We start from the raw sequence: 20,903 nt of genomic DNA on the forward strand, positions 1-20,903 counted from the left end.
TGTCCATTTCCTTGTGATCCTCCTTGAGATGGTTCTGCTCCTTCATTGGAGTCCAGCTGTGTGTAATTAAACTGATAGGACTTGATTCGGAAAGGCGCACACCTGTCTAGTGCATGTCACATCATATGAGAATCATGAGGTCAAAGGAACTGTCCAAGGAGCTCAGAGACAGAATTGTGGCAAGGCAGAGATCTGGCCAAGTTTACAAAAGAATTTTTATAGTACACAAGGTTCCTAAGAGCACAGTGGCCTCCATAATCCTTAAATGGAAGAAGTTTGGGACCAGCAGAACCCTCCCTAGACCCGGCCATCCAGCCAAACTGAGCAATCGTGGGAGAAGAGCCTTGGTGAGAGAGGTGAAGAAGAACCCCATTTCATTGCGAAAATCTCTTCGATGCCGCTGTCAGTTGTAACAATGGAATTTAAATGGTTATTTCCATGTTAATACTTGTCCGTTTACAACACGTTGCCTAGGAGACCGACCACCACTGCTGAAACTGGCCAATTAGGAGGTAACAGCGCGCTCCAGCGATCCTGCCGACTTCATAACAGCTCAGTAGAAAACAGCTTGTGCATATTCTGCTGTCTAGCAGTGGTGGTCGGTCTCTATGACAGTGATCTATAAATAATAATGGTAATATCTTAAAAATGGCTGACGTTGCCTAGGAGACCGACCACCACTGCTGAAGCTGGGCAGCTGGGAGGTAACAGCGCGCTCCAGCGATCCTGGCCAGCTTCATAACAGCTCAGTAGAAAACAACTTGTGCTTGTCTAGCAGTGGTGGTCGGTCTCTATGACAACAAGCTGTAAATAAAAATGGTAATCTCTCAAAAATGGCTGAAACGTTTAATGTGCAGTAAATTAAAAAGGTGCTTGTATTGACATGTAGTATTGGAGTAAGCCTTTGTACGTACTGGTGGGCAGAGATAATAAATTAGGGACCCCCTTTATGACCCCCCCCCACCCCACTAAAGATTTTTTTTTTCAGGCGGAACTCAAGTGCTGGGTTTTAAGTTTCCGGGGAATGAATGGAATGGCACAAGCGGTCCGGTTGCTATGGGGGCAGAACGGAAGTGACGTCAGAATTTGTTGACAGCGGAGCCCGAAGGATGCCCTGTGAGCAGGAGGAGGAGGATCGGCTGTGAGGACGGAACGGAGAGGGAGGCTCCGGAGCTGAGGAGCACGAAGCCCCGGGGGGTCTGCAGCAGGCTCGGTGCGGGATCCGGGCCCGGAGGAGGACAGGAAGCGGCGGCACACTGCGCTGCTATATAAAGGTGAGGACATGTCCTGTACCATTCTCATCCCCTGGCAGGGCTGCAGCGCTCACAGCCTGGGGCATTACAGGGCAGCACGCTGCATGCTAAGGGAGAGGGCACTCCTGCCCCTAGGAAAGCTGGGTGACAACCAATATGGCCCCTATTACCGCTCCTGCTGAGATTGTCAGCCATCCTCCCTCCTCCTGAGTGATTCCTCTGCCAGTAAGCACTGATGTATCTCCTGCTCTCATATCTCCACATTAGTAAGTGAATCTGCCATTCAGGAGTCTGGGAAAGCTGGGTGACAACCAATATGGCCCCTATTATCCCTCCTGATGAGGTTGTCAGCCATCCCTCCCTCCTGAGTGATTCCTCTGCCAGTAAGCACTGATGCGTCCCCTGCTCTCATATCTCCACATTAGTAAGTGAATCTGCCATTCAGGAGTCTGGGAAAGCTGGGTGACAACCAATATGGCCCCTATTACCACTCCTGCTGAGGTTGTCAGCCATCCCTCCCTCCTCCTGAGTGATTCCTCTGCCAGTAAGCACTGATGCATCCCCTGCTCTCATATCTCTACATTAGTAAGTGAATCTGCCATTCAGGAGTCTGGGAAAGCTGGGTGACAACCAATATGGCCCCTATTACCGCTCCTGATGAGATTGTCAGCCATCCCTCCCCTCCTCCTGAGTGATTCCTCTGCCAGTAAGCACTGATGCATCCCCTGCTCTCATATCTCCACATTAGTAAGTGAATCTGCCATTCAGGAGTCTGGGAAAGCTGGGTGACAACCAATATGGCCCCTATTACCGCTCCTGATTGAGATTGTCAGCCATCCCTCCCTCCTGAGTGATTCCTCTGCCAGTAAGCACTGATGCGTCCCCTGCTCTCATATCTCCACATTAGTAAGTGAATCTACCATTCAGGAGTCTGGGAAAGCTGGGTGACAACCAATGTGGCCCCTATTACCACTCCTGCTGAGGTTGTCAGCCATCCCTCCCTCCTGAGTGATTCCTCTGCCAGTAAGTGCACTGATGCATCCCCTGCTCTCATATCTCCACATTAGTAAGTGAATCTGCCATTCAGGAGTCTGGGAAAGCTGGGTGACAACCAATATGGCCCCTATTACCACTCCTGCTGAGGTTGTCATCCATCCCTCCCTCCTGAGTGATTCCTCTGCCAGTAAGTGTACTGATGCATCTCCTGCTCTCATATCTCCACATTAGTAAGTGGATCTGCCATTCAGGAACTTGGGAAAGCTGGGTGACAACCAATATGGCCCCTATTACTACTCCTGCTGAGGTTGTCAGCCATCCCTCCCTCCTCCTGAGTGATTCCTCTGCCAGTAAGTGCACTGATGCATCTCCTGCTCTCATATCTCCACATTAGTAAGTGGATCTGCCATTCAGGAACTTGGGAAAGCTGGGTGACAACCAATATGGCCCCTATTACTACTCCTGCTGAGGTTGTCAGCCATCCCTCCCTCCTGCGTGATTCCTCTGCCAGTCAGTGCACTGATGCATCCCCTGCTCTCATATCTCCACATTAGTAAGTGGATCTGCCATTCAGGAGTCTGGGAAAGCTGGGTGACAACCAATATGGCCTCTATTACCGCTCCTGCTGAGGTTGTCAGCCATCCCTCCCCTCCTCCTGAGTGAATCCTCTGCCAGTAAGTGCACTGATGCATCTCCTACTCTCATATCTCCACATTAGTAAGTGGATCTGCCATTCAAGAGTTTGGGAAAGCTGGGTACCAACTTGTATAGTAATAATTACCACTGCCTAGAAGTTGTCACCCCTGACTCCTGTACAGTAATCAATGGATGCATCTTTCATTTTCATATTACTTTATAAATAGGTGGATGTGCCCTTCAGCAGTCTGGAAAAGCTGGGTGACAACCAGTATAGTCATAATTACCAGTGCAAGGTTGTCACTCCCGACTCCTGTATAGTAAATAAATGGTGCATCTTTCACTCATATTACTATATAAATAGGTGGATGTGCCCTTCAAGAGTCTGGGAAAGCTGGGTGTTAACTAGGATAGTCATAATTACCAGTGCTGTAGGTGTTGTCACCCCTGATGTCTGTACAGTAAATAATGGATGCTTATTTCACTCTCATATTACTGTATAAGTAGGTGGAGCTGCCATTCAGGAGTCAGGGAAAGCTGGGTGACAACCAATATGGCTTTGATTAACGCTCATGCAGAGGTTGGCAGATAGCTTTCCTGGCAACCGGGTATCCCTGTGCCATAGAGTGTGATTCATCTCTCCCAATCACCTGAATGGCAAATCGGCAAGAGACGTCAGGTTACCCCGTGACAGATATTCAGAAGTCTGGGAAAGATGAGTCACCAGTAATAAAGCTGCGGAGGTTGTCCCGCGGCTGTCACCACCTAAATGGCAAATCTGCCTGAAGGTTTACTAATCGAAGAAGACAAATTTGCCATTTAGAAGTCCGGGAAAGCTGAGTGACAACCAGAATAGTCTCTATCACCAGTGCCATAGAGGGTCTCACCCAGCTTTACCTGTCTCCTGACTCGTAAATGATGCAGTTTGCACAGTCATAGCCTGTGTATATGCCATTCAGGAACCTAAGAAAAGGTGAGTGACAACGAGTAGAGGCAGGTTTACCATTCAGGAGTGTGGGAAAGCTGGGTGATTACATCAGTGGAAGCTTTTGGTTGTCACCCAGTTTTCCTGGACTGCTGGATGGATGTGTCATCCACTCTCATATCACTGTATAAATAGACAGATTTGACACTCAGGAATCTGGGAAAGCTGGGTGACTGACCTCCCACGTGGTCATCGTTACCAGTGCCATGGAGGTTGTGAGTTAACTTCCCAATCACTTCAATGGCAAATCTGCTTGAGGAGCACTGATACGTCCCTTACTTCCATATGTTGCTGTTCAGGAGTCTGGAAAAGTTGGGTGCCAACCAGTATGGGCATGATAACAGCTTCCAGAGGGGTTCTCACCCAGCTTTTCCATACCCCTAGTCCTGCAGTGATATGGGAGCCTTCTGAGCGGCTGATAGAGATCTGCGTTGTCACCTGAGTCCTCCGGCTGGTTTCTGCTCTGTACGGATATTGTGCATACCTCCCTGTGTATTTACAGGGGGATTGCTATGTAAGCGATTCTCCTGTGCAGGGACCTCCCTGTGTATTTACAGGGGGATTGCTATGTAAGTGATTCTCCTATGCAGGGACCTCCCTGTGTATTTACAGGGGGATTGCTATGTAAGCGATTCTCCTGTGCAGGGACCTCCCTGTGTATTTACAGGGGGATTGCTATGTAAGCGATTCTCCTGTGCAGGGACCTCCCTGTGTATTTACAGGGGAATTGCTATGTAAGCGATTCTCCTGTGCAGGGACCTCTCTCTGTATTTACAGGGGAATTGCTATGTAAGCGATTCTCCTATGCAGGGACCTCCCTGTGTATTTACAGGGGGATTGCTATGTAAGCGATTCTCCTGTGCAGGGACCTCCCTGTGTATTTACAGGGGAATTGCTATGTAAGCGATTCTCCTATGCAGGGACCTCCCTGTGTATTTACAGGGGAATTGCTATGTAAGCGATTCTCCTATGCAGGGACCTCCCTGTGTATTTACAGGGGAATTGCTATGTAAGCGATTCTCCTGTGCAGGGACCTCCCTGTGTATTTACAGGGGGATTGCTATGTAAGCGATTCTCCTATGCAGGGACCTCCCTGTGTATTTACTGGGGGATTGCTATGTAAGCGATTCTCCTATGCAGGGACCTCCCTGTGTATTTACAGGGGAATTGCTATGTAAGCGATTCTCCTATGCAGGGACCTCCCTGTGTATTTACAGGGGGATTGCTATGTAAGCGATTCTCCTGTGCAGGGACCTCCCTGTGTATTTACAGGGGGATTGCTATGTAAGCGATTCTCCTGTGCAGGGACCTCCCTGTGTATTTACAGGGGAATTGCTATGTAAGCGATTCTCCTGTGCAGGGACCTCTCTCTGTATTTACAGGGGAATTGCTATGTAAGCGATTCTCCTATGCAGGGACCTCCCTGTGTATTTACAGGGGGATTGCTATGTAAGCGATTCTCCTGTGCAGGGACCTCCCTGTGTATTTACAGGGGAATTGCTATGTAAGCGATTCTCCTATGCAGGGACCTCCCTGTGTATTTACAGGGGAATTGCTATGTAAGCGATTCTCCTATGCAGGGACCTCCCTGTGTATTTACAGGGGAATTGCTATGTAAGCGATTCTCCTGTGCAGGGACCTCCCTGTGTATTTACAGGGGGATTGCTATGTAAGCGATTCTCCTATGCAGGGACCTCCCTGTGTATTTACAGGGGGATTGCTATGTAAGCGATTCTCCTGTGCAGGGACCTCCCTGTGTATTTACAGGGGGATTGCTATGTAAGCGATTCTCCTGTGCAGGGACCTCCCTGTGTATTTACAGGGGGATTGCTATGTAAGCGATTTTCCTGTGCAGGGACCTCCCTGTGTATTTAGTATTTACAGGGGGATTGCTATGTAAGCGATTCTCCTGTGCAGGGACCTCTCTCTGTATTTACAGGGGGATTGCTATGTAAGCGATTCTCCTGTGCAGGGACCTCCCTGTGTATTTACAGGGGGATTGCTATGTAAGCGATTCTCCTGTGCAGGGACCATTCCCCTGGATTTCCCTGTACTTGTGATAACGCGTCATTGTGTTTCCAGTTGATCTGATCAGTGGAATTGATAAACGTCATTGGTCGGAGCCTCTGTGGAGGGATCAGCAATCCCCGCTATGGTCCGGAATGATACAAGCGGCCGGGCCGTATCCTGCACACACACACTACAGTTCAAACGTTTGTTCTCCTCCAGACAATTGTGTCTTTTCCATGAATCTCCTCCTGTTATTTACAGATGAGCTGATAATGAATAGAGAATCTCAGACAGTGACGAGGTCAGGAATAAGGATTGTTACATGGAATAATGATTTCTCCTCACACTTGGCTTTCGGCACAGATCGCTCCTTTGCACAATTCCAGCTTTGCAGATCTCTGGCATTCTAGCTGGTAATTTGCAAGGGTATCTGGAGATATTTCCCCCCCATGCTTCCCCCCTCCACAAGTTGCATTGGCTTGATGGGCACCATACGGTCAAGCTGATCCCACAACAGCTCTATAGGGTTGAGGTCTGGTGACTGGGCCCCTCCATTACAGATAGATACCAGCTGCCGGCTTCTTCCCTAAATAGTTTATGCATAATTTGGAGGTGGCTTTGGGTCATTGTCCTGTTGTAGGATGAAATTGTCTCCAATCAAGCGCTGGCCACAGGGTATGGCATGGCGCTGTAAAATGGAGTGATAGCCTTCCTTATTCAATATCCCTTTTACCTTGTACAAATCTCCCACTTTACCAACACCAAAGCAACCCCAGACCATCACATTACCTCCACCATGCTTGACAGAAGGCGTCAGGCGTCTTCCAGCATCTTTTCAGTAGTTCTACGTTTGTGTGATCCAAACACCTCACACTTGGATTCGTCCGTCCATAACACTTTTTTTCCAATCTTCCTCTGTCCAATGTCTGTTCTTTTGCCCATATTAATCTTTTCCTGTTATTAGCCAGTCTCAGATATGGCTTTTTCTTTGCCCCTCTGCCCTGAAGGCCGGCATCCCGGAGTCTTCACTGTAGACGGTGACACTGGTGTTTTGCGGGTGCTATGTAATGAAGCTGCCAGGTGAGGACCTGTGAGGCGTGGATTTCTCACACTAGAGACTGTAATGTGCTTGTCTTGTTGCTCAGTTGTGCAGCGCGGCCTCCACTTCTCTCTACTCTAGTTACAGCCTGTTTGTGCTCTCCTCAGTTGTGCAGCGCGGCTTCCACTTCTCTCTACTCTGGTTACAGCCTGTTTGTGCTCTCCTCAGTTGTGCAGCGCGGCCTCCACTTCTCTCTACTCTGGTTACAGCCTGTTTGTGCTCTCCTCAGTTGTGCAGCGCGGCCTCCACTTTTCTCTACTCTGGTTACAGCCTGTTTGTGCTCTCCTCAGTTGTGCAGCGCGGCCTCCACTTCCCTCTACTCTGGTTACAGCCTGTTTGTGCTCTCCTCAGTTGTGCAGCGCAGCCTCCACTTCTCTCTACTCTGGTTACAGCCTGTTTGTGCTCTCCTCAGTTGTGCAGCGCAGCCTCCACTTCTCTCTACTCTGGTTACAGCCTGTTTGTGCTCTCCTCAGTTGTGCAGCGCGGCCTCCACTTCTCTCTACTCTGGTTACAGCCTGTTTGTGCTCTCCTCAGTTGTGCAGCGCGGCCTCCACTTCTCTCTACTCTGGTTACAGCCTGTTTGTGCTCTCCTCAGTTGTGCAGCGCGGCCTCCACTTCTCTCTACTCTGGTTACAGCCTGTTTGTGCTCTCCTCAGTTGTGCAGCGCGGCCTCCACTTCTCTCTACTCTGGTTACAGCCTGTTTGTGCTCTCCTCAGTTGTGCAGCGCGGCCTCCACTTCCCTCTACTCTGGTTACAGCCTGTTTGTGCTCTCCTCAGTTGTGCAGCGCGGCCTCCACTTCTCTCTACTCTGGTTACAGCCTGTTTGTGCTCTCCTCAGTTGTGCAGCGCGGCCTCCACTTCTCTCTACTCTGGTTACAGCCTGTTTGTGCTCTCCTCAGTTGTGCAGCGCGGCCTCCACTTCTCTCTACTCTGGTTACAGCCTGTTTGTTCTCTCCTCAGTTGTGCAGCACGGCCTCCACTTCTCTCTACTCTGGTTACAGCCTGTTTGTGCTCTCCCCAGTTGTGCAGCGCGGCCTCCACTTCTCTCTACTCTGGTTACAGCCTGTTTGTGCTCTCCTCAGTTGTGCAGCGCGGCCTCCACTCCTCTCTACTCTGGTTACAGCCTGTTTGTGCTCTCCGCAGTTGTGCAGCGCGGCCTCCACTTCTCTCTACTCTGGTTACAGCCTGTTTGTGCTCTCCTCAGTTGTGCAGCGCGGCCTCCACTTCTCTCTACTCTGGTTACAGCCTGTTTGTGCTCTCCTCAGTTGTGCAGCGCGGCCTCCACTTCTCTCTACTCTGGTTACAGCTTGTTTGTGCTCTCCTCTGAAGGGAGTAGTACACACCGTTGTAGGAAATCTTCAGTTTCATGGCAATTTCTGGCATGGAATATCCTTCATTTCTAAGAACAAGAATAGACTGTCGCGTTTCACAGGAAAGGTCTCTTTTTCTGGCCATTCTGAGAGTTTAATGGAACCAACAAATGTAATGCTCCAGATTCTCAACTAGCTCAAAGGAAGGGCAGTTTTATAGCTTCTCTAATCAGCAAAACTGTTTTCAGCTGGGCTAACATACCTGCACAAGGGATTTCTAAACATCCATTAGCCTTCTAACACAGCAAACACAATGTACCATTAGACACTGGAGCGGTGGTTGTTGGAAATGGGCCTCTATACACCTATGTAGATATTGCATAAAAACCAGACGTTTGCAGCGAGAATAGTCATTTAGCACATTACAATGTATAGAGGGGATTTCTGTGTAATTTAATGTCAGCTTCATTGAAAAAAAAAATGTGCTTTTCTTTCAAAAATAAGGAAATATCGAAGTGACCCTAAACTTTTGAACTGTAGTGTATAATCGTCTTTTTGGGTTACTAACCACCAGCCCACAAGGGCTATGCCCAGTGTACGGCCTTCTGAGGTCCCGCAGTATTAATGGACACTCCTAACAAAGTTCTGCTTTCTTCCTACAGAGCGGCACCTCCATGTCCCAGAAGAGTTAACCTCGGAGGGGGGCATCATCGTCCTGGTGCCCGTTCTGTCCAGCAGGCTTGTCCCTTGGAGCAACGCAGCAAGATGGCGACGGACAGCCCGGAATCCCTCATGACCATCTGCACTGACTTCTGCCTCCGAAACTTAAAGGGGACACTCTGCTACCTCTTAGACAATGAAATCCTCCGTCTCCATCCGGATATCTTCCTGCCCAGCGAGATCTGCGACCGGCTCGTGAACGAGTAAGTAACGGATGGGCCTGAACGTGGGTAGGACGGGCAGAGGGCAGATGACCTCCACCATGCCGACGGTGCGGTCCTTAAAGGGGCTGTCCAGGGCGTAAATATTGATGCTCAAATTTGTCATCTCCTGCTACTGTACACAGTATATGGAGCCAGAACAGCACCTCTTGTGGCCGCTCTTTGGTACTGCAGCTCCACTCCCATTGAAGTGAATAGGAGTTACAGTAAAATGCCAATATACAGAGGTGAAGCTGTGTTGTTCTGGCTCCAGCAGCGGCCGGATGGCCCAGTCCTGGACAACCCCTTTAACCCCTTCACCCCCGCGATTTTCCATTTTTCTGGGTTTTTTTGTTCCCCTTCTTCCGAGAGCCATACCTTTATTATTTTTTCTGTCAATCTTGCCATATGACGGCTTGTTTTTTTTTTGCAGGACGAGTTGTACTTTTAAATGAAACCATAAAAAAATTGCAAGTGCGGAAAAATTGCAATAAAAGTGCAATTACACGATTGTTTTTGGGGTATTTTATTCACCGCGATCACTATATGGTAAAACTGATGTGTGGGTGGGATGCCTCAGGTCAGTGCGAGTTCGTAGACGCCAAACCTGTATAGGTTTACTTTTATCTAAGGGGTTAAAAAAAATCCGAAATTTGTCCAAAAAAAAGTGGCGCACTTTTTGCCCCATTTTTCCATCACCCGTAGCGTTCTCATTTTTCAGGATCTGTGGCTCACTGATGGCTTATTTTTTGCGTCTCGAGCTGACTTTTTTAACGGTACCATTTTCGCGCCGATGCTACATTTTGATCGCCTATTATTGCATTTTGCTGACCATTTGCGACGACCAAAAAAACATAATTTTGGCGTTTGGAATTTTTTTGCCGCTACGTCGTTTACCGATTTATAATTTGATAGATCGGGCATTTCTGAGCTCGGCGATACCAAATATGTATATATTTTATTTAACCCTTTAATTTTCAATGGGGCGAATAAGGGGTGATTTGAACTTTTAGGGTTTTTTTATTTTTTTAAAAATTTTGTAAAACTTTTTTTTTTTTACTTTTTTATTTTACTAGTCACCCTAGGGGACTATAAGGATCAGCAGTCTGATCGCTCATTCATTTCTGCTGATCAGACATGCACAGCTCTGATCAGCAGAAATGCTGCGTTCTTCTTATGTCCGCTGGAACAGGAACTATGTCATGATGGCGACAGGAGTCATCACATAACCTGTCGCTACCATGACAACCATCAGCTCCCCGTGATCGTGTCACAGAGCCTCCAATGGTGGTGGGGAAAGGCGCGTTCCCCACTGTGGCGATTTAAGGAGTTAACAGGCACGGGTGGATCGCGGATCCACCGGCACCTGCGAGGCACACGTCTGCTGTTCAAAGATATATCAGCAGATATGTGCGGGGATCACGGCCGGCACACTGCAGCAGCCGGCGGTGATTACTCCTTCCTGATTTAGGACCCACCGTTACATCCTGGGTTGTGAAGATGTTAAATCTTAGTATGTGACATTACCCATTGTGATTCCACAGATACATCGAGCTGGTGAACGCAGACAGCGGTTTTGAGCCTCACGAGAGTTTCTTCACTTTATTCTCTGAGCCGCAGAGCACGCGCCTCACCCGTCTACACCTAAGGGAGGACATCGTCCAGGACCAAGATCTGGAGGCCATCGCTAAACAAGTGAGCAGCGCCGTATCTGTGTCCTCCTCGTGTCTTAGGAATTGGCAGGTGACAGAGGGCGACCTTATCTCCCGTCTATTTGTCCTTATTTCATGTCCTTGATTCAGACACAGGAAACTGCTTGGCAATGTGATCTGATAGCGGCGGATCGGTTTCCATTACTCTTGTGAGGGGGATCATTTGATCCGGGGTAATCCGTGCGCCTGTATTGTGTGACCCGCGTTGCTTTGGCTTGTAGCTCTGCATATTAATGCTGTTGTCATTGAGAGCTGTAACTCTAGGTTAGTGAGGTTGCAGGCGCCGGGGTTTTGTTTCTGTGCTTCCTCGGAATGACTGGGTATACAAGGCTACTTATTCTGTAGAGTGGCCACCCCCTATTGTCAGGATCAGTGAGGCACAGACTTTAGGCTCGGCAAATCCAAAGATAGCACAGGATGGACTTCTTTGTGTTTTGAGCGTGCTCTGTGGCCTGGATGTTGTTACCTTTGTGTCGTGAGCACGCTCTATGAGCCCAGGTGTCATCAGCTCCGGTGCTGTGAGCGTGCTCTGTGAGTCCGGGTGCTGTGGGAGTGCTCTGTGAGTCCGGGTGCTGTGAGCGTGCTCTGTGAGTCCGGGTGCTGTGGGAGTGCTCTGTGAGTCCGGGTGCTGTGAGCGTGCTCTGTGAGTCCGGGTGCTGTGGGAGTGCTCTGTGAGTCCGGGTGCCGTGAGCGTGCTCTGTGAGCTCGGGTGCCGTGAGCGTGCTCTGTGAGCTCGGGTGCCGTGAGCGTGCTCTGTGAGCTCGGGTGCCGTGAGCGTGCTCTGTGAGCTCGGGTGCCGTGAGCGTGCTCTGTGAGCTCGGGTGCCGTGAGCGTGCTCTGTGAGCTCGGGTGCCGTGAGCGTGCTCTGTGAGCTCGGGTGCCGTGAGCGTGCTCTGTGAGCTCGGGTGCCGTGAGCGTGCTCTGTGAGCTCGGGTGCCGTGAGCGTGCTCTGTGAGCTCGGGTGCCGTGAGCGTGCCATGTGAGCTCGGGTGCCGTGAGCGTGCCATGTGAGCTCGGGTGCCGTGAGCGTGCCATGTGAGCTCGGGTGCCGTGAGCGTGCCCTGTGAGCTCGGGTGCCGTGAGCGTGCCCTGTGAGCTCGGGTGCCGTGAGCGTGCCCTGTGAGCTCGGGTGCCGTGAGCGTGCCATGTGAGCTCGGGTGCCGTGAGCGTGCCCTGTGAGCTCGGGTGCCGTGAGCGTGCCCTGTGAGCTCGGGTGCCGTGAGCGTGCTCTGTGAGCGTGCTCTGTGAGCTCGGTGCTGTGAGCGTGCTCTGTGAGTAGTCCGGGTGCTGTGAGCGTGCTCTGTGAGCTCGGGTGTCGTGAGCGTGCTCTGTGAGCTCGGTGTTGTGAGCGCACTCTGTGAGTCCGGGTGCTGTGAGCGCGCTCTGTGAGCTCGGTGCTGTGAGCGTGCTCTGTGAGCTCGGGTGTCGTGAGCGTGCTCTGTGAGCTCGGTGTTGTGAGCGCACTCTGTGAGTCCGGGTGCTGTGAGCGCGCTCTGTGAGCTCGGTGCTGTGAGCGTGCTCTTTGAGCTCGGGTGTCGTGAGCGTGCCCTGTGAGCTCGGGTGCCGTGAGCGTGCCCTGTGAGCTCGGGTGCCGTGAGCGTGCCCTGTGAGCTCGGTTGCCGTGAGCGTGCTCTGTGAGCGTGCTCTGTGAGCTCGGGTGTCGTGAGCGTGCTCTGTGAGCTCGGTGCTGTGAGCGCACTCTGTGAGTCCGGGTGTTGTGAGCGTGCTCTGTGAGCTCGGGTGTCGTGAGCGTGCCCTGTGAGCTCGGGTGCCGTGAGCGTGCCCTGTGAGCTCGGTTGCCGTGAGCGTGCTCTGTGAGCGTGCTCTGTGAGCTCGGGTGTCGTGAGCGTGCTCTGTGAGCTCGGTGCCGTGAGCGTGCCATGTGAGCTCTGGTGCCGTGAGCGTGCCCTGTGAGCTCGGGTGCCGTGAGCGTGCCCTGTGAGCTCGGTTGCCGTGAGCGTGCTCTGTGAGCGTGCTCTGTGAGCTCGGGCGCCGTGAGCGTGCTCTGTGAGCGTGCTCTGTGAGCTCGGGTGTCGTGAGCGTGCTCTGTGAGCTCGGTGCTGTGAGCGTGCTCTGTGAGTCCGGGTGCTGTGAGCGTGCTCTGTGAGCTCGGTGCTGTGAGCGTGCTCTGTGAGCTCGGTGCTGTGAGCGTGCTCTGTGAGCTCGGTGCTGTGAGCGTGCTCTGTGAGTCTGGGTGTCGTGAGCGTGCTCTGTGAGCTCGGGTGTCGTGAGCGTGCTCTGTGAGCTCGGGCGCCGTGAGCGTGCTCTGTGAGCTCGGGCGCCGTGAGCGTGCTCTGTGAGCTCGGGCGCCGTGAGCGTGCTCTGTGAGCTCGGGTGCCGTGAACGTGCTCTGTGAGCTCGGGTGCCGTGAGCGTGCTCTGTGAGACCGTGTGTCGTGAGCGTGCTCTGTGAGCTCGGGTGCCGTGAGTGTGCTCTGTGAGCTCGGTGCTGTGAGTGTGCTCTGTGAGCTCGGTGCTGTGAGCGTGCTCTGTGAGTCTGGGTGTCATGAGCGTGCTCTGTGAGCTCGGGTGTCGTGAGCGTGCTCTGTGAGCTCGGTGCTGTGAGCGTGCTCTGTGAGCTCGGGTGCCGTGAGCGTGCTCTGTGAGCTCGGGTGCTGTGTACCCCGGTGATTAATGTTTTCCTTCATTTCCTCAGGACCTGGTTGAACTGTATCTTACTAACTGTGAGCGTCTGACGGCCCGGAGCCTCCAGACCCTGGTGAGTTTTAGGAGCACCCTGGTGTCCCTGAGCTTGTTCGGCTGCAGCAGTATCTTCTTTGAGGAGGAACACTTGGGACGTTACGATGACTCGGACTGCCTGGTGAACCCCAGCCGCCAGATCCTGTCTCGGGACTTCACCTTCCAGGGGTTCCAACACTTACGCTTCTTAAACCTCGGCTCCATCACCAAAGGCGTGGATGTGGAGACGATGCTGCGCCCCCTAGCGTGCCTGAAAGCCCTCAATCTGTCAGGCATTCAGATGAATGACATCAGCTTCCTGACTCAGTGGAAGGACACACTGGTGTCTCTAATTGTCTACAACATGGACCTGTCCGATGATCACATCCAAGTCCTCGTGCAGCTGCAGAAACTCAGGTGAGTCGGGGGCCGGACTCATCGTAGAACGTCAGAACGTTCCTGCTTTCATTACCTGCTGCTGTGCGAATATATTAAAGAAGTTTCAGTATGACTTCTCATACAGGGAGAGACCAGGAGGCAGCACTAACTGCGACACCATGAGCCTACCTTATTCACAGAGAGAAACTGATGGTAGTACTATCTGTGGCTACATAATTTATAGAGACCAGGAGGCAGCACTAACTGCGATACCATGAGCCTATAAACCTTATTCACAGAGAGAAACTGATGTTAGTACTATCTGTGGCTACATAATTTATAGAGACCAGGAGGCAGCACTACCTGCGACACCACGAGTTTACCTTACTCACAGAGAGAAACTGATGGTAGTACTATCTGTGGCTACATAATTTATAGAGACCAGGAAGCAGCACTAACTGCGACACTATGAGCCTAGCTTATTCACAGAGAGAAACTGATGGTAGTACTATCTGTGGCTACATAATTTATAGAGACCAGGAGGCAGCACTAACTGCGATACCATGAGCCTATAAACCTTATTCACAGAGAGAAACTGATGTTAGTACTATCTGTGGCTACATAATTTATAGAAACCAGGAGGCAGCACTACCTGCGACACCACGAGTTTACCTTACTCACAGAGAGAAACTGATGGTAGTACTATCTGTGGCTACATAATTTATAGAGACCAGGAAGCAGCACTAACTGCGACACTATGAGCCTAGCTTATTCACAGAGAGAAACTGATGGTAGTACTATCTGTAGCTACATAATATATAGAGACTAGGAGGCAGCACTAACTGCGACACCATGAGCCTACCTTATTCACAGAGAGAAACTGATGGTAGTACTATCTGTAGCTACATAATATATAGAGACTAGGAGGCAGCACTAACTGTGACACCATGAGCCTATAAACCTTATTTACACCACAAGATTGTTATTTGCAAAATGTGTCAAATATTACATCATATTGACAATAAATTCTTAACGATCAGCGCATTATTATGGGGGGAGGGGAAATGGCGACATTCCATTTATTTTCAGATCACATTCTATACACCGTGTGCAGAATTATTAGGCAGATGCGTATTGTGATCACATGATACTTTTTATACATGTCGTCCTACTCCAGTCTGTATAGGCTGAGCGCCAACTACCAATGAAGTAACTCAGGTGCTGTGCCTCTCTGTAATGAGGAGGGGTGCGGTGTAATGACACAACACCCTATATAAGGGGGGCGCAATTATTAGGCAACTTCCTTTCCTTTGGCAAAATGGGTCAGAAGAGAGATTGGACGGGCTCTGAAAAGTCCACAATTGTGAGCTGTCTTGCAGAGGGACGCAGCAGTCTGGAAATTGCCAAACTTTTGAAGTGTGATCACCGAACAATCAAGCGTTTCATGGAAAATACCCAACAGAGTCGCAAGAAGCGTGCTGGGCAAAAAAGCCGCAAAATAACTGCCCATGAATTGAGGAAAATCAAGCGTGAAGCTGCCAAGAGGCCATTTGCCACCAGTTTGGCCTATTTCAGAGCTGCAACGTTACTGGAGTATCAGAAAGCACAAGGTGTGCCATACTCAGGGACATGGCCAAGGTAAGGAAGGCCGAAAACCACCACCTCTGACCAAGAAACAGAAGATAAAACCTCAAGACTGGGCCAAGAAATATCTGAAGACTGATTCTTCACAGGTTTTATGGACTGATCAAATGAGAGTGACTCTTGATGGGCAGATGGATGGGCCGAGGCTGGATCAGTAAAGGGCAGAGAGCTCCACTCCGACTCAGACGCCAGCAAGGTGGAGGTGGGCACTGGTATGGGCTGGGATCAGCAAAGAGAAACTTGTGGGACCTCTTCAGGTTGAGGATGGAGGAAGCTCAACTCCCAGACCTACTGCCAGTTTCTGGAAGACAACTTCTTCAAGCAGTGCTACAGGAAGAAGTCGCTATCGTTCAAGAAAAACATGATTTTCATGCAGGACAATGCTCCATCACATGCATCCAACTACTCCACAGTGTGGCTGGCCAGTAAAGGGCTAAAAGATGACAAAATAATGACATGGCCCCCTTGTTCCCCTGATCTGAACCCCATAGAGAACCTGTGGTCCCTCATAAAATGTGAGATCTACAGGGAGGGAAAACAGTCCCCCTCTGGGAGCAGTGTCTGGAGGCTGTGGAGTCTGGAGGCTGTGGAGTCTGGAGGCTGTGGAGGCTGCTGCACGCAATGTGGATGGTAAACAGATGAAGCAGCTATTTTCTCTTATGGGCAGTTCTCATTAGTCAGGGAGATGATTTCGGACATTGTAGGGCATTTGGGGTTTTTCCGATAACTTGTGATTTTGATTCTTGTTGATACAATCACTGTGCGGATCTCATAGGGAATGGGTCCGGATCAGTGGTGAGCAGCCCCTGCTGTGGTCAGGATTATTGCTGCATTACAAATGTGAAATATTAAATGATTTATGGCTTCCCCAAGACGTCTGATGCTACTATTCCACCATACATGTAACATTTCTGCGCCGGGGTCTCCACATCTCCAGCACGTGACCGGGGAACTGCAGAACATTTTATATAGTCTATAGGGAGTGAGATACCTCCTACAGTGCCTTGCAAAAGTATTCAGCCCCCTTGAATTTTTCAACCTTTTCCCTCATTTCAGGCGTCAAACATAAAGATAAAATGTTAATGTTCTGGTGAAGAATCAACAACAAGTGACACAATTTGTATGAAGGAAATGTATTTAATTTATTATTATTTATTTTTTATTTTATTATTATTTATTTTTTATTTTATTATTTATTATTATTTATTTAATTAAATTTATTGCTTATTTTAAACTTTTATAAAAAATAATAAACTGAAAATTGGGGCGTGCAATATTATTCATCCTCTGTAAGTTGATACTTTGTAGCGCCCCCTTTTGCTGCGATTACAGCGGCAGTCTCTTGGGGTATGTGTCTATCAGTTTTGCACATGGAGAGGCTGAAATTCTCACCCATTCTTCCTTTGTAAACAGCTGGAGCTGAGTGAGGTTGGATGGAGGCGTTTGTGAACAGCAGTTTTCAGCTCTTTCCACAGGTTCTCGATTGGGTTCAGGTCTGGACTGTGACTTGGCCATTCTAACACCTGGATACGTTATTTGTGATCCATTCCATTGTAGATTTTGCTTTATGTTCGGGATCATTGTCTTGTTGGAAGACAAATCTCCGTCCCAGTCTCAGGTGTTTTGCAGACTCCAACAGGTTTTCTTCAAGAATGGTCCTGTATTTGGCTCCATCCATCTTCCCATCAATTTTAACCATCTTCCCTGTCCCTGCTGAAGAAAAGCAGGTCCAAACCATGATGCTGCCTCCACCATGTCTGACAGTGGGGATGGTGTGTTCAGGGTGATGAGCTGTGTTGCTTTTATCGTTTGGCATTGTGGCCAAATAGTGTGATTTTGGTTTCCTCTGAGCAGAGCACCTTCTTCCACATGTTTGGTGTCTCCCGGTAGCTTGTGGCAAACTTTAAACAACACTTTTTATGGATATCTGTGAGAAATGGCTTTCTTCTTGCCACTCTTCCATAAAGGCCAGATTTGTGCAGTGTAGACTGATTGTTGTGCTATGGACAGACTCTCCCCCCTCAGCTGTAGATCTCTGCAGGTCATCCAGAGGGATCATGGGCCTCTTGGCTGCGTCTCTGATCAGTCTTCTCCTTGTGTGAGATGATAGTTTGGATGGACGGCCGGGTCTTGGTAGATTTGCAGTGGTATGATGCTCCTTCCATCTCAATATGATCGCTTGCACAGGGCTCCTTGGGATGTGTAAAGTTGTGGAAATCTTTTTGTAACCAAATCCGGCTTTAAACTTCTCCACAACAGTATCACGGACCTGGCTGTTGTGTTCCTTGGTCTTCATGATGCTCTCTGCGCTTTACACAGAACATGAGCCTATCACAGAGCAGGGGCATTATACGGAGACTTATTATACACAGGGGCTTATATTTATCATCATCAGTCATTTAGGACAACATTGGATCATTCACAGATCCTCAATCAACTTCTGGAGGGAGTTTACTGCACTGAAAGTAAAGGGGATGAATAATATTGCACGCACCAATTTTCAGTTTATTCTTTCTTACAAAAGTTTAAAATAAGCAATAAATTTCCTTCCTCTTCACAATTGTGTCACTTGTTGTAGATTCTTCACCAGAACATTCACATCTTATGTTTGAAGCCTGAAATGTGGGAAAAGGTTGAAAAATTCAAGGGGGCTGAATACTTTTGCAAGGCACTGTATGTTAGAGAACGAATCAGTTATTTGCATTACTACCGGTAATGACTCTTTGGGGTTTGTTATCGTTAGAATGATGTCGTCCACAAACAGATTTATTTTGTGCTCCGTTATATCCACCTGAATAAAATGTGCCTATATTATTTACAGTTACAGACAGGTAAGCAGTACAATCTGTGCCTACATAATTTACAACGCTATACAGTGAAGTAGTACTATCTGTGCATACATGGTTTACAATTAGAGGTAGGAAAACAGTATTATCTGTGCATAATTTGTTCACAGTTAAAGACAGGGAAGCAGTACTGTCTGTTCTTACCTCACTCTCTCAAATTGTAAATAATGTATTACTATCTGTGCCTACGTGATTTGCAATTAGAGACAGGAAAGCTGTACTATCTATGCATACTTTGTTTACAATTAAATACAGGGAAGTAGTATTATCTGTGGCTATATCCATTACAATTTGAGACAGGGAGGCAGTACTATCTGTTCTTACATCGTTTACAGTTCAAAAAAGAGAAGCAATTCTATGTTCTGACACTGTTTACAATTTGAGAGATGTAGGCAGCACTATCTGTGCCTACACTGTTTCAAATTAGAAACAGGGAAGCAGTACAATCTGTGCTTACATCGTTTACAATTCAATACAGGAAGGCACTATTATCTCTGGCTACATTGTATCCAATAAGAGACAAGGAAGCAGTACAATCTTTAATTATGTAATTTACAATTCGAGGCAGGCAGTACTACCTGTACAAACATGCTTTACAATTCGAAACTGGGAGGCCATACTATCTGTGCAAATATTATTTCCAATTAGAGACAGGGAAGAAGTACAATCTGTGCTTAAATCGTTTACATTTCGAGGCAGGGAGGCAGTATTATCTGTGCCTGTATTGTTTCCAATTAGAGAGAGGGAAGCAGTACAATTTGTAATAATGTAATTTACAATTCAAGACCGTGAGGCAGTACTATCTGTACCTACATAGTAGGCTGTAGCCCCCCTCTCTCAAACTGTAAACTATGTAGTAGGTACAGATAGTACTTTCTCATTTTCTTGAATTGTAAATTACATTATTACAAATTGTACTGCTTCCCTGTCACGAATTGGAAACTATACAGGCACAGATAGTGCTGCCTACATGTTTCGAATTTAAACAATGTTAGAAGATAGAATTGCTTCTCTTTCTCGATCTTCTAATATTTTTTACAATTCAAGACATGTAGGCAGCACTATATGTGCCTATATTGTTTCCAAATACAGACAGGTAAGCAGTGCAATGTAGGCACAGATAGTACTGCTTCCCTGTCTCAAATTGTAAAAAATGTAAACAGATAGTATTGCCTCTCTGTCTCAAATTATAAATGATGTAAGCACAGGTAGTACTAACTCCATGTCTCAAATTGCAAACAATATAGGCACAGATAGTACTGCTTTCCTGTCTCTAATTGTAAATTATGTAGGTACAGATGGTACTGCCTCACTGTCTCAAACTGTAAAGTACATAATTACACATTGTACTGCTTCCTTGTCTCTATTAGGAAACAATGTAGGCACAGATAGTACTGCTTTCCTGTTTCTAATTGTAAATTATGTAGGTACAGATGGGCAGCACGGTGGCTCAGTGGTTAGCACTGCAGTATTGTGGTGGCTCAGTGGTTAGCACTGTAGTCTTGTGGTGGCTCAGTGGTTAACATTGCAGTCTTGTAGCGCTGAGGTCCTGGGTTCGAATCCCACCAAGGACATCATCTTCAAGGAGTTTGTATGTTCTCCTCGTGTCTGCGTGGGTTTCCTCCGGGTTCTCTGGTTTCCTCCCACACTCCAAAGACCTACAGATAGGTAATTTAGATTGTGAGTCCCATTGGGGACAGTGTTCCTGATTTATGTAAAGCGCTGCGGAATATGTTAGCACTATATAAAAATAAAGATTTATTTATTTTTACTGCCTCACTGTCTTGAACTGTAAAGTACGTAATTACACATTGTACTGCTTCCTTGTCTGTATTAGGAAACAATGTAGGCACAGATAGTACTGCTTCCCTGTCTCTAATTGTAAGCCATATAGGTACTGACTCACTGTCTTGAATTGTAAATTACGTAAATATAGATTGTACTCCTTTCCTGTCTCAAATTATAAACAATGTAAGCACAGATTGTACTTCTTCCCTGTTTCTATTTGTAAACAATCTGTGCTTACATTGTTTATAATTTGAGACAGGAAAGGAGTATAATCTATAGTTACGTAATTTACAATTCGAGACAGTGAGTCAGTACTATCTGTACCTATATGGCTTACAATTAGAGACAGGGAAGCAGTACTAGCTGTACCTTCATGGCTTACAATTAGAGACAGGGAAGCAGTACTAGCTGTACCTTCATGGGTTACAATTAGAGAAAGGGAAGCAGTACTAGCTGTACCTTCATGGGTTACAATTAGAGACAGGGAAGCAGTACTAGCTGTACCTTCATGGGTTATAATTAGAGACAGGGAAGCAGTACTAGCTGTACCTTCATGGGTTACAATTAGAGACAGGGAAGCAGTACTAGCTGTGCCTTCATGGGTTACAATTAGAGACAGGGAAGCAGTACTAGCTGTGCCTTCATGG

General features: G+C 48.2%; 1 protein-coding gene across 1 annotated transcript in view; it reads left to right on the forward strand.

The window, feature by feature from the left end:
* The first annotated feature begins 1,081 nt into the window (after positions 1-1,081).
* The window catches only part of ZER1 (zyg-11 related cell cycle regulator), a 40,121-nt gene continuing 20,299 nt past the window's right edge, over positions 1,082-20,903 (forward strand). Inside the window, exons 1-4 of the mRNA XM_075324689.1 lie at positions 1,082-1,274; positions 8,953-9,213; positions 10,755-10,905; positions 13,578-14,017. Coding sequence (XP_075180804.1) covers positions 9,056-9,213; positions 10,755-10,905; positions 13,578-14,017 — 749 coding nt within the window. The 5' untranslated portion in view covers positions 1,082-1,274; positions 8,953-9,055. The remainder of the gene's footprint in view (positions 1,275-8,952; positions 9,214-10,754; positions 10,906-13,577; positions 14,018-20,903) is intronic.

Source organism: Anomaloglossus baeobatrachus, chromosome 9, assembly GCF_048569485.1.
Source record: "Anomaloglossus baeobatrachus isolate aAnoBae1 chromosome 9, aAnoBae1.hap1, whole genome shotgun sequence".
Taxonomy (NCBI): Eukaryota; Metazoa; Chordata; class Amphibia; order Anura; family Aromobatidae; genus Anomaloglossus; species Anomaloglossus baeobatrachus.